Source organism: Delphinapterus leucas, chromosome 3, assembly GCF_059928025.1.
Source record: "Delphinapterus leucas isolate spDelLeu-1000000601 "Yukka" chromosome 3, BTC_Dleu_Yukka2, whole genome shotgun sequence".
NCBI lineage: Eukaryota > Metazoa > Chordata > Mammalia > Artiodactyla > Monodontidae > Delphinapterus > Delphinapterus leucas.
In genome coordinates, this window is record NC_143131.1 from 62,392,217 (window position 1) to 62,405,921 (window position 13,705).

Consider the following 13,705-nt stretch of genomic DNA (forward strand, 5'->3'; position numbering starts at 1 on the left):
TTCTGGTCTCTGGTCTTCCAGTCTATCCACACTTAATCTATCCACACTTCAGCCAGAATGATCCAGCTCAATACTGATCCAGCAGTGCTACCGTAAGCCTAAGCTTCTCACCAGGGCAAGGCTGCGAGCCGGCCCCTTCCTCCCTGGTCAGCCTCACCATCCCCATCCCCAGACCCACACTGCACGGGGCTGTCCACAGGAACTCTGTTCTTTGCCTTTCCTCGTGGTATTCCGTAGGCCAGAAATGTCCCTTCCACGGTTTTCACCTGCCTCAGCCTCACTCCTCCTTCATCATTGAGCTTTCCTGTGATCTCCTGGAAATTTGCATGAGTTCCCAGAGGGAGCTTAATGCATCTTGCCTGAGTTCCCATAGCACCCTGCAGGTACCTCTGGCTGATTTCTTACCACCATTGTTGAATTGTTTGCAGAGCGCTGTGTTCTCAGATGAAGGTAATTAATGCCTTGAGTACGCAGAGGTTCATCGGAAGACGCAAGTGGGCGGAGCTTTAGAGCAAGAACAAAAGGGAGCCTTTCGCTTCCATTCCACTGTCAGACAAGAGTGTGTCATTCAGCCTGTTCTCCAGCCAAGAGAAGAGGGATATGTGCGGCAATCCAAGATAGGTTGTGAGTTGGAACCACCTTTTTAAAGAAATGTACTTTGATTGAATAGAAAATGGTCTTTGTGGACTTAAGTAATCTTTTGCTGTGTTTGGGAGCTCTCTGGGTGTTTTCCTCCCCAGTGGACACATTCATTGGCTGCCCCTTTCTGACTCTGGGTTTCTGGGAGGAGGAGGATGCTGCCCTAGGCACCCTTCCTCAGCTCAGCCACACGCCCATAAACAGGCCACTTCCACCCTCACGGTGCTCCCCTGTCCTCCTCCCTAACTCTTAAAAAATACTATTTTTTTTTTTTTTTTTTTTGCGGTACGCGGGCCTCTTACTGTTGTGGTCTCTCCCGTTGCGGAGCACAGGCTCCGGACGCACAGGCCCAGCGGCCATGGCTCACGGGCCTAGCCTCTCCGCGGCATGTGGGATCCTCCCGGACCGGGGCACAAACCCGTGTACCCTGCGTCGGCAGGCAGACTCCCAGCCACTGCGCCACCAGGGAAGCCCCAGAAAATACTATTTTTTAAAAAGAAGTAAGGTTGTGGGGTGTTGACACCTTGGCTTTTCATGGAAGCCACGGTGGACCCAGAGGGCCAAGCACAGAGACCCAGAGACCTGCCCCCAACATGTGCACCTTCGTTAGATAAAGGGGAGGGGCACAGGGCTCGGGGGTGGGGAGTGGGGGGACCTTCAAGGTATGCCCCGCTGGTGTCGGGGGCGGCTGTCCATATGCTAAGCTTCTAAAAATGTTGAGGTTCTCATTGTGTAGTGCTTCACTTAGGTCTTACGTCTTTAGGATGGGAACTGTGTGTATCATGAATACCTGTTTGGAAATCATTGTTTTTGCCAGCTAAGTAAAATTCCTTCTCAAAAAAGTGGGCATTTGCATTTTGCGGGTTACTTCTCATGAGTTTGTTACTTTTAAATGGGATTCGTTGAAATGGGATTAGCTTTTAAGTGGAGTCAACATTCCACGCGGATTCATCACCCCTGACGTCCACACGGTCCATGGACTCAGGGTCTGACGGTGACAGTTCACCCAGTGTGAGTGGCCTCGATACGCCAGAGTCAGGAAAGCGAGCGTGGTTCAATTCTGGTGTGGTGCCAGCTGTGGCTAAAAATCCAGTGTTGCTTCAGGGTCACCCGGGCCCTAGCGTGAGATTCTCCTGGAGTCAAACAGGGAAGACATTTGGCTACTGGTTCTCTAAGGCGGTTCTAGCTTTTCAGTGATAAAACTGAGGACAGAGGCAGCATAGATAATTGAAATCCACAGGATATCTCTAAAACTCATTTTCAGCAGGTGGTTTCTGTTTTCTTGCCCATCAAATCTATTTACCAGAACTGCTGACCATGTAACAGAGCTGACGGATTTGAATATCATCCCTTCCCACTTTGTCCCACCTTCATGTAATGTTAAGGAGAAGGCATATAGCAGGGTGGAAGGGCATCAGAAATGCTTGGGTTTTTCCACAGTCCGGGTAATTGCCTTCTGAATAATCAGAGATCGACATTCTTTGCTCATCCTCTGTTACACAATGTAATTTTGAGTGCTTGAAGTCATCTGGCTGTTTCTATTATCAGTAATATTCCCAATAAAAGGAAGGAAGTTAGTTGAGGGATGTCACGTTTTTCAGTTGCCTTTAAATTCTTCTGTTCTCCAGGTCACGCCCTGGGTTTGACCTTTGGAATCTGGGAATGGTTATGTTGACACACATGCCTGGCCCAGCGACACTGCAGCTGAGTTGCTAGGTTAATGAAAGCTTGATGCCTTGATTCTTGCGTGGCATGTATGATGTAAAGCTTTTTGACATAATCATAATATTGAAGTGCAGTTAGGGTCTCCCCCGCCCAAAGCTAGTTCTCTCTAGGGCTTTCTTGTGCTAGCCTCCTTCAGGTGTGCTCACCATTTCATGGATTGTATTCTAGACCTTCCCCCCGCCCCCATTTTAACACATAGTCTGTTTTAGACAGTTCTTTTCTGATGGCTGTAGATGAAATGACTCCAGTGTTTAAATAATTTCTCTCTTTCATCTGATATTTATGGGGAGTGGGATGGTTTCTCCATTAGACTATGCTGGCCACATTTTCTGTGCGTGGATCTGTTGGCATCTTGGATGTCTTCTGCCTTTTATTTAATTTATTTATTTATTTATTTATTTATTTATTTATTTGCGGTACGCGGGCCTCTCACTGTCGTGGCCTCTCCCGTTGCGGAGCACAGGCTCCGGACGCGCAGGCTCAGCGGCCATGGCTCACGGGCCCAGCCGCTCCGCGGCATGTGGGATCTTCCCGGACCCGGGTACGAACCCGCGTCCCCTGCATTGGCAGGCGGACTCGCAACCACTGCGCCACCAGGGAAGCCCCTATTTATTTTTTAAAAATAAATTTATTTTATTTATTTTTTGGCTGCTTTGGGTCTTCACTGCTGCATGCAGGCTTTCTTCTAGTTGTGACGAGCAGGGGCTACTCTTCATTGTGGTACGCAGGCCTCATTGTGGTGGCTTTTCTTGTTGTGGAGCACAGGCTCTAGGTGCACGGGCTTCAGTAGTTGTGGCATGCAGGCTCAGTAGTTGTGGCTCATGGGCTCAGTAGTTGTGGCTCATGGGCTTAGTTGCTCCACGGCCTGTGGGATCTTCCCAGACCAGGGCTTGAACTTGTTTCCCCAGCATTAGCAGGTGGATTCTTAACCACTGTGCCACCAGGGAAGCCCTTTATTTTTAAGTTTATTTTTAATTACCATTTCAGCGCTAACCAGAGGGTGGATCTGTCCTTTGTCACTGTGGTGTTTTCTAGGCATGGTGGGATATATCATCCTCTTCTCCACTCACCCAGTAAGAGTCACCGAGTGTAATGACAATACTTCTTAAGAAAGAACAGCCTTGTCCCCAGCAGCGACAGTAGAAAATGGGGGAGGGTAGGGGGCATCATAAGACACCGTGCTGGAAAGCCCATCACGGTGTCTGGTCCGGCGCCTCTGGGTTGCATCTTGCTTTCACTGGCTCTGACTGCGTCGGCTGTGACACATGTGGTATGTACTGATCTCCCTACTTGCTTCACCTTCCCCAAGCTCAGCCAGATCTTCCACATCTTATGTGTAAGTTTTTTACAACTTTTACTTAAAGTCTCTTTGTGTACCATCTTAAGACCTTTCTGGAACAAATCAAGATATAAGTTAATATGTAAATAAGAACATGGCCTTCTTCCAAGAAAGGCAGGTCTGGGCTTAAATCTCAACTCCTGCCCTCAGGTGAGTTGAGTAACCTTTCTGGAGCTTTAACTTCTTTAGCGTTAAGTTTGTGGGTTTGCTGTGCCTGTTACATGGGATGATGCACATGGTGGGGGGGGTGGGTCCTCAATCCCCTCTTGTCTTACTGGGGCACAGAGCAATTAGTTACCTTGAGCAAGGTCCCCCGAGTCCCAGCCCCATTTCCTAGGGTTTCATTTTACCAAGTTTCAGGGAAACTCTGTCTGTATTCTGAGGAATTTTAAATACAGCATCTTATTTTACCAAATAAAGACGTTACTGGGGGAAAAAAAAAAGTATATGTAGAATATTTATATAGTGACTACTTGCTCAATTAATGTTAACCCCAAAATAGGAAATAGGCTTTTCCCATAAAACTAAATATATCGTAAATTTATTTTGTGATATTTAAGATATCAACAAACCAGAATGTATAATCCAGTAAACACCTATGGACTCAGTATTCACTGCTTAAAAAAAAAAATCAACGATGAACAATACTTGAAGCCCCTGAATACATCTCCTTCTCCACCAGTAGGACCACTTGCCTCCACAGGGAGTTTATAAGCGTTTCTTTGTACCGTTATAATATACTCTTAAACTATATTCAGTATTATTTTAAATATTTTAAAACCTCTAAGGTATGTGTTCTTCTGAGACTTATTTTTTTTTACTTGATCTTTGTGAGATTCCACCATTTGGAATGGGTAGCTTGAGTTGTTTCATTTTCATTGTTGTATAATTTCCATTGTATGGATATTTCTTGATATAAATTTTTTTTGGTGATGGATGTTAACGGATTGTGGATAAGGCTGTTTCCAAATCTTGGTTCTAAATCTGCTCCAATTGTTCTCGTAAGTGCTTCCTCATATACCCCAGGGGTCCATTCACATAGGAGGTGGATTGTAGGTCGTACGTAAACTTCATCTTTACTAGAAATCCCCAGAATGTTTTCAAAGTGGCTGAGCCAATTTACACTCCCAACAACAATGTATGAGTTCCTGTGGGTCTGCTTCTTGCCCGTGCTAGGTAGTGTTTGACTTCTTAATTCTACTGTTGATCAAAACGCAGCTGGTTGTTACATGGTATCTCATTGTAATTTGAAATTTTTATATTCCTGATGACTAAATATTGAGCGTCTCTTCATACGCGTATTTCCTATTCTGTGAATTTCTTTTGCAGATCTTTTGCCCAGCTTTCTTTCTGGTTGTCTTTTTATTGTTTTTAAGGATTTTGTTATGTTCTGGTTACCAATACTTGCTGGTTTCCTATACTGTAGATGTCATTTCTTGGGCTAGCACCTACCTTTTTTTCCCTTTTATTAGAGTGTTTTTTGCTTTTGCCTTTGGTGAATAGGAGTTTTAAAATTTAAAGTCAAAGTGATCTTTTCTTTTATGGTTGTATATTTTGATGAGTAGATATTTATATGTCTGTATTTTTGTGATAAAACCTCATGCTGCCAAATTAATATTCTAACCAGCAGAGCATAAAACACGGAGTTGGTAGATCTGTCGCCCACTGTGAGTATCTCATGACTATGAGTAATCTTCCATATATATAATGTGTGTGTATGTAACAAAAAAGACTATAAAAATTTTTATTTTGATTCTAGTTTAGGGATACTGTTTGGGGGGAATAACTCATCAAATGCGAAGGACTGTATCTTCCTTTTGCCTAAATGATCATCTTGGGTTTCTGGAGTGGCTTATCTGGAAAAAACCCTGTGGGTATCTGGGTTCAGGTATGATGGTTGAGTCTGGGTGGGTTTTGGTGCCTTCCACCAGGTAAGTGCTCCGTTGATATCTGTTGCATAAATGAATATGTAATAGCGTCTGAAGTTGACAACAGACATGTCTGCTCAAAGAATAGACTAGTGGTTCTCAACCCCGGTTGCACCTTAGAGATACCAGTTCTCTTGGTTTGAAGTAGGACCCAAGCATTAATATAATTAAAAAGTTCTTCAGGTAATTCTAATAAGAAGCCCAGGTTGAGAACTTCTAGGTAAGATAATTGGAAGCAGGAAGGGGAGGGGAGAATTGGGACCACCTGTTGGGCTCTGAAAGGTCCAGGGGGCAGTGGAACATGGCGAGAATCAAAGTGAGGTGAAGGCTGGAGGCTGGTGTGAGGTCAGAGCTGACCACTGGGGCCTGTGGCTGATCAGACACAGGAGGAGGAAGGAAGCATTCTGGGTGTTCGGTGGACAGTGGGCCTGGGAGGTGAGGCAGGACGAGTCTAGTGGTTCCCAGTCCAGAGCAGCGATGCCCAGCAGCCTCATGGTGGGGCACGTGGAGGCTGCACTGCTGGTGCCTTTCTGGCCAGAAGCCAGTGGGCAGGCATGGGCTCATTTAAAAGGGACAAGTCAAATACCACCTTTGCTTACCCAGAGCTCAGAGGAATAAAGAAAGTAGTTTGGCCTGGGAATGGAGGGTAGACAGGGGACCCCTTGAGAGATGTAAATACTGTTTTAAAATCAGAGCCAACAGAGCAGCAGTCAGGGTTGATTAAGGATATTTAAAAATAAGAATGATCTTTACAATGGGGTACCCCTTTCATGAAGTGAAGTTGGTTTGGCCCAGAGCTGTGCGTGTGTATACACCTGTGTGTGAACACTCAGTACTGTAGGTGGTGGGGAGTAATGGATTCCCAAGGAGTTGTTGAAGTGGGGAGGATTCAGTCTCTGATCTTGTTTTTGGAAGGTAGAAGTTATGGCAACTCCCTACCCACCCCGACAGAGACACACACATACAGAACTTTTCCTTCTGGTGGCAGCCCTGTTAGCAGCAGCACAGACTGCTAGGGTGTGAGCAGAGATTGCCAGGTGCTGAATCCATCTGCAAAATTGGAATAGAGTCCAGAAACCCATAAGAGAAATATGGGGAGTGCAGTCAGAATTAATGCTGTAAAATTTGGAGCATAGTGAAAGAGCAGTGCACTGGGAGTCGGGAAAAATGAAGTCTCAGTCCTGACTGTTACTTAAAATCTGTGTGATCTTAGGCAGTTTAATTCAATTCCATTTCTTTATTGAGCACCAGCATCTACTGAGCACCTTCTAGAGGCTGCGAACAAAATAGTGAAAAAGACAGTATCTGTGTCCCTCAGGACACTCACAACCCTGCCCAGGGGAAAGATATTTAATGGGTAGTAAAGTAAATGCTAAGAAGCACACAGGAGGAGCACTGAGCAGAGAGAGTGGTGAGTCCTGCCTGGGTGCAACTGGACCTGGACAGCCTTCAGAGAGTGGGGGGCACTTGAGCGGCCCTCCAAGCCTGAGTCAGCTCTGATGAGCAGATGCAGGAGGAAGGCCTTCCAGCTCAGTCACTTTGCCTGAATTCTCACCACCTTCATATTTGAGGGAAGCTCTAAAACCGGAGTCCAAGTTATTTAACACAATTCCTGAAGCTACCGACAGCTGTGGCCACCACCACCAGAGAGTATGCTGCAGTTACAGGTGGACCAGCCACCTGAACTGCTGTGATTTCTCTCAAGACAGTCTCTTTCGTCTGGTTACCCTGCACCAGCTGGTTTTCATCTTGGAGTTCCCTCTCCTTGGATGTGAAACCAAGCTGGCCGGGGTGGGGGGGGTGTAATTTTTTTTTTTCCTAGATCGTTGTGGTGTATTTTACCCACTTGCTTTCACTGCTGTATTTCCTACTCATAGCAGTGCCTTTGTTTTGTTTTTGTAAATTTTCTGTTCTTGACTATCCAGAAAGTAGGCAAACCAAATGGTTTTTCTCCCTGAGTCATAAATCCGATCTTGTTAATCCTCTGCTCAGAAACCTGCAATGTGGTTGGTGCCTACAGAATCAAAAGGGATTTCCTTTCCAGAATCCTCTGAGGAACTGACCGCAACCTAGTCTTCCCTTTCATGCTCTGTAATCTACCTTCTCTAGATTCCTCTCTTCTCCCCGACGAGCATCTTTGCATTCTTGCCTCTGTGCCTTTGCTTCTGTTGTTTCCTATGCCTGGAATTTCCTCTCCCAGCCCAGACTCTTCTTCTTCCCATCCATGACCCACTTGTCTTCATAAAGTCTTCCTTGATCTCCCCACCTTCAAAACCAGAAAGATGGTCTCCTTTCTCTCAACCTCAAAATCTGAGGGGAAATGTCTATCGATCAGAATTCTATATCTCACTGAATTCTCAAACAAGAGCAAGTGATAGAAATTTGCCTATCAAACAAGTCTGAATGAGTTTGCCTCTCATAGACCCTCTCAGAATGAAAAGATATACTCCCAGTTGCATGTTCAGGGACCTAGGTTGCTACCTTGAGATCAGCCAAGGTGAAAGTATTTACACCGTAGAATCAGTAAATGATACAAAATAGGACATTTCTTTTTTCCTGAAGAGCCAACTCATCTGAGTGTGAATTGGTGACCCTGCTACATGTATATATGTATGTGTGTATGTGTGTGACCATGCACACACGTGTGTGTACACATAAATATTCGACACACTATTAATGCTGGACAGTTAAAACTGCACTGTCAGCCAGCAGTGCTTCCTCATTTGGCTGCTGGGGAGAGCCGTGACGGTCGGAGTCACTAGGAAGCGTGTCTCTCTTCACACTCTCAACTTATCCTCCTCTCCTCTCCAGAGCTGGAATTGTAATACCTATGACCCCACCTCCTTCTTGCTTCTGTGTCCTTGGCAAATGTGGTCGCATCCTGGAATCAGAGCTAACACACTAATTGAGGATCTGTGTATCTGCCGTTGCTCAAAGTTCACTCTTTGTAGTAGAGAATCTTGGCTTGACTACACAGACGTCAGTAAACGGTCTCCTGTTTCTGTTCATAATTTGTCCTCTTAGAAATGGGTGAAATGCAGGCAATAGGACTCCCTTGTTAGAAGGAGAACTCTGCAGGCCGCTGCTGCTGTCTGTGCCCATACCTGCTGCTGGTCAGGCCTTGGGCCATCCCTCATAGGCCAGGAGGAGAGGTTCCAGTTCTACTGGGATAGTTGACCTCTGTTGGACACAGAAGCCAAAGTCTGATGACTGGAGCGCAGACCAAGAAGGAGAAGGCACACCAAGAGACAAGAAGTGACGTGTAGGTCAGGACTAGGGGAGCTGGGAAACCGAGGCTCCTAGGCTGGCGGTGAAGTTGACCTGTGCTCTCTGGGAGGCAGCACAGGGACGTGGGCTGGGGGGGATGGATGGGAGGGGATGGCAGAGGCCGGGGTCTTGGAGAGAGCTCAGCGACTTTGCACTTCCTCTCCTGGGCTCTGCCTCAGGTGGCAGCTTCCTGCTGACGTGGGTCCGGAGGGGGTTAAAATGCTGGATGCGGGCAGGGAACTCTTGTGCTGCAGGGGAAAGTTGGAGGGTGTTTCCTGTCTGTCAGCAGGAGAAGGATCTTCTAGATTGAGGCTTGCTTCTAAAACTGCATGCCGTCACTCCGTGCCTGTTGCTTTTCTCCTGCCAAGGTCGCTCATGTGAGAGTGCCTAGCACAGGGCTGGAGACGGGAGGGCCCCCGCAGTCATCAGCGGCTTTGCTGGCAGAGTTGAACATGGCCTGTTTAACAACGTCGTGCATACATTCGTTCCTTCAAAGTACACAGGAATGCGTCGGTTAGGAGGGAATTATCACTTTGGGGGCAGTCTCTGCCCTTGCCCCAGTCCATTAGCCTTCCAAAGCGAGCCACTTTTTATTTGATTGCTTTTAAACTTTTATTGATTTGTTTCACTTGTCTTCTGCCCCTGGGTGCCCCTGTGCAGGGCCAGTTTTGCTGGAGAAAGTGCAGGAGGCCCTGTCGCAGGGGCTTCTGTGGGTGGTGCAGGCACTCTGCCAGGAGAGACCAGACAGCACAAAGATACCTCAGATTTTCAGTCACATTTCTCTTTCTGAACCAAACTGGTTTCACTTCTCAGTCGTTAACTTTGTAGCAGAATTCTGGTGGTTGCACTGGTTTTGAGGGAGGGTGTCTATTTCAGACTATAAAAACTGCTTTTAGGGTGAAGCTGCATGGTGGCCAGAGTCCCAGTGATGCAGGAGACCTGGTGACGTTCTCCTTCCAGGGGAATTCTTGGAGCTGTGCACGTATCAGTACAGACCCCTCACAGGGCATTGTTTTGCTTAGAGAAAAGCAACTTGAGTGTGTCACTTAGGCCTGAGGACCGCAGTGCAACACTGAAGGGACTTGTCGCAGGCCCACAGGCTCAGGGACCCGAGGAGTCATTCCAGCCCTGCTGGAAGGACTCACCGTGGGGAGGATGCTTCCCCAAGCAGGGCAGGAGAGCCCAGCTTTGCTCTCCTGAGAGCTCACCGCAGAGTGGGCTGGAGGAATCCGCCTGACAGAGGAAAAGGACATCGGCAACTCGTGGTTATGTTTTGGAGAAGCTTCACACCATGCCCACCTGCAGTTAAAGGGCAAGAAAGGAGAAAGGGAAATTAGTAGTCTTGGAGTCTAATGTAAAGAAAGTTCTGCCTTTCTTGTTTAACTGATAAAGCCTCCTCTGACCCTTGGGTCACTGAAATGTCTCTGGTCCTGTGAACTCCGATGCTTGCTGAAGCTGTCCTGTCTGACTCATGGGGGCCAACCTAGTGTGTTGAATGCAGGATAAGCTGCTAAGTAGAGGCAAAATGATTGCAGCCTCTTAGAGAAAAACAAACCTGTATCCATGGAGGTGAGGCCAAGACCTTCAATCCGATTGTCCAGAGAAAAGTTATTTTTAGAAATTCAAGTAAAGTAATTAAAAATAAAGAGAAATATTTTCTCTCTGCTTGCAGCCAAAGGCAGTTAGATGGTGTTGGCCAGTGAACACCTAAGCTGATTCCTAGAGTTATGGGACAGAGTTCAGCTTCCTGTGGTCCTGGTGTGAGGTTACTCAGTTTATTTGAGGAGGTACAACTGAAATGAATAATTTAGTCATGGTCAACATGGGTAAAAGTAAGCTGTTTATTCCTCATACTAAAACATGAAGATAAAAAAAGATCTAAATATAGGAACACTCTTAAACCATCAAAATGCTTTAGCTTCCACATATGAGAGGAATTTTTACTCTTTGGAAATTTCGGAATAATAATAGCCTGGCATCATGCCCAGAATAGTAGGTGCTCAGTAAATAATTATTGAGTTGTTTTCTCCCATAAAGAGAGAGTAAAGAATAATATGTGCTTATTATAAAAATCCATGCACTTAAGGTAAAAATAACCTGAAACCCTACCACTTAGCCTTGAGGATATATCCTCCCAGACATTTCAATGCACATAAATGTATACCTTCTTTTATAAAACCAGAATTGTACTGAATGTGATATTTTATAAACTGTCTCCATGTCAATAAATTGGATCCTTTTATTTAGCTGCAAAGGGGCATGACATATATCCAGTGTAAGGAAGAATTTGTTAATTACTGTAGTTTATGACTTGACACATCTCATGTGCTGTTTTTGTTTGTTTGTTTGTTTGTTTTAGCAGGTCTCTTCTGCAGAGGTACGCATCGGGCCCATGAGACTGACGCAGGATCCTATCCAGGTACACCTCCGTTCCTCTGTAGGGACTTGGTTTGCAGAGCAAGTGGTTATAGAAGCACTACGCGAGGGGCTCTTTCTTATACAGCAGATGGCCATCCTTGCCCTCACGTGCATGCCCACATATCCATACGTGGTGTGCATGTATATGCCTGTGAGGCTTGTTTTTATTAATGTCCAGCTTGAGGAATCAGATTGCTTTCTTGAAGACAAATATTACCCCATTTTGAGTATAAATAATATAATAGGTAGAGCGATTGCATGGTAGGTTGTGAGGGAGAACAACTCTTGACCAAAAAATGCATCTGTTCTACATGCTGCTTCCGCAGCTGGAAAGGGAAGAAGCCGTGTGTGGTAAAGGGCAGGGCTTTGCCACAAGCCACGGCTGGGTGGGAATCCTGGCTCTGCCTTTACCAGTTCTGTGACCTTGCATGTATTGCTTCACTTCTCTACCCAGTGCCTTGTCTGTAAAGTGGAGACGGTAATGTCTCTCTCTTAGGAAATTATGAGTTCAAGGAAATAGCATCAGGTGCTTGGGACACTGCCTGGCAGTAGAAGGTGCTCAGTGATGGTAACTGTTGTCCTGTGTGACTAGAGGCAGGCAGCCTACTGGGCTCCGAAGCACCAAGGCTCCTGGTTCCAGGGAGAGAAGGGGCCAGCGCCTGCAGCCTTGACCACCCTCTAACATCAGCAGTACCCATGTCCTCCCCACCACCCCTCCAGCTTCCTGTGTGCCCTGTGAGGAAATAGGTATGAGGAGTGTTTGTTAAGTCCTCATCTACATCTTCCTGGTAGACCTAGATGAGCCACCTTCCTCCTTGTAAAACTGTAGCTTGTTAGCACCTGGAAGCTTGTGCTGTACTTTGGTCAAGTGAAGATGCAGAGAAGATGTAAATAAACCAATTAACATGTAGATAAAAGTGAAAAACCAACAAAGAAATGTACTGTTTGATTTAAGAGCGGTTGGAAAAGAAAATAATTTACTGTTGCTTGGAAAAGGAAATGCAAATCTAGGGAAAGGAAAAAAACAAGAGATTTAAGCTTGGGAAAATTGGATGAAAACAAATTTAGGAGCAGAGAGAGAGAGGAAGAGAGAATTTATTAAAATAAACACAAGCCACAACTATTTATATAGAATACAAACAAGTGGAAAATTCCAGTATTCATTCTGGGGGCATGGACTTTGTAGTCCATTTTGAATAAAGCCAGTGACAAAGGTTCTGATATCAGTATTTATTCCCAAAGTAATTTCCAGAATTTTTCTTGGGATTAGTGTGGTTTTAGATCAGTTACTTTAATTTACCTTCATTTTTCACCCTGTGTTGTACTGGCAATGAATGCTCATGATAAGGGCATCTCATTCTTAAATCTTTTTTTTTTTTGATGTGGACCATTTTTAAAGTCTTTATTGAATTTGTTACAATACTGCTTCTGTTTTATGTTTTGGTTTTTTGGCTGCGAGGCACGTGGGATCTTAGCTCCCCGACCAGGGATTAAACCCGCAACCCCTGCATTGGAAGGCAAAGTCTTAACCACTGGACCACCAGGGACGTCCCCAAGGATGTCTCATTTTTATAAAATATAATTTGTTAAATTGTAAAGTATTTTAAATACTCATAAAAGTACATGTGTATACCCATATCCACTTTTATGAAATATGCTAATTTTACTTTATCAAACATGATAAATTTATTTTATCAAGGATGTCCTATTTGTCTCAGAGTTCTTTTTAGAAACGAGATAACAGATACTTTAAGCTCTATTTATCCCTTTGTCCTCCTCTCTCTTCCCTAAAAGTAACCACTATTTGGAGATTGATTATGATAGGTATTTGTATATTTCTTCTACATATTTATGTATCCATTTTTAAAAATTATTTATTTATTTTTGGCTGCATTGGGTCTTGGTTGCGGCACACGGGATCTTTTGTTGCAGCACGTGAGATCTTTCACTGCAGTACACGGGCTTCTCTCCAGTTGTGGTGCACAGGCTTCAGAGTGTGCGGGCTCAGTAGTCGTGGCGCATGGGCTCTCTAGTTGTGGTGCGTGGGCTCTGTAGTTGTGGCATGCAGGCTTAGTTGCCCTGCGGCATGTGGGATCTTAGTTCTCTGACCAGGGATTGAACCCGTGTCCCCTGCATTGGAAGGCAGATTCTTAACCACTGGACCACCAGGGAAGTCCCATGTATCCATTAATATTTACTTTGTCTTGAATATTTTAAACTTTATTTGAAAGGTGTCAGGCAGCAGGCATCATTCTGAAATTTTTCTTTATCATTTAGTGTCGTACCTAAGAATCTATCGCCTAATCTAAGGTCACAAAGTGTTACTCCTTTGTTTTCTTCTAAGAGTTTTATAGTTGTGGCTCTTATATTTAGCTCTATGATCCATTTT

At 45.2% G+C, this 13,705-nt stretch overlaps 1 protein-coding gene across 1 annotated transcript in view; it reads left to right on the forward strand.

Annotated features, from left to right (window-relative positions):
- Positions 1-11,263: 11,263 nt before the first annotated feature.
- The window catches only part of PDE8B (phosphodiesterase 8B), a 149,175-nt gene continuing 146,733 nt past the window's right edge, over positions 11,264-13,705 (forward strand). The window contains exon 1 of the mRNA XM_089909039.1: positions 11,264-11,317. Within this exon, the coding sequence (XP_089765165.1) occupies positions 11,291-11,317 (27 nt within the window). The 5' untranslated portion in view covers positions 11,264-11,290. The remainder of the gene's footprint in view (positions 11,318-13,705) is intronic.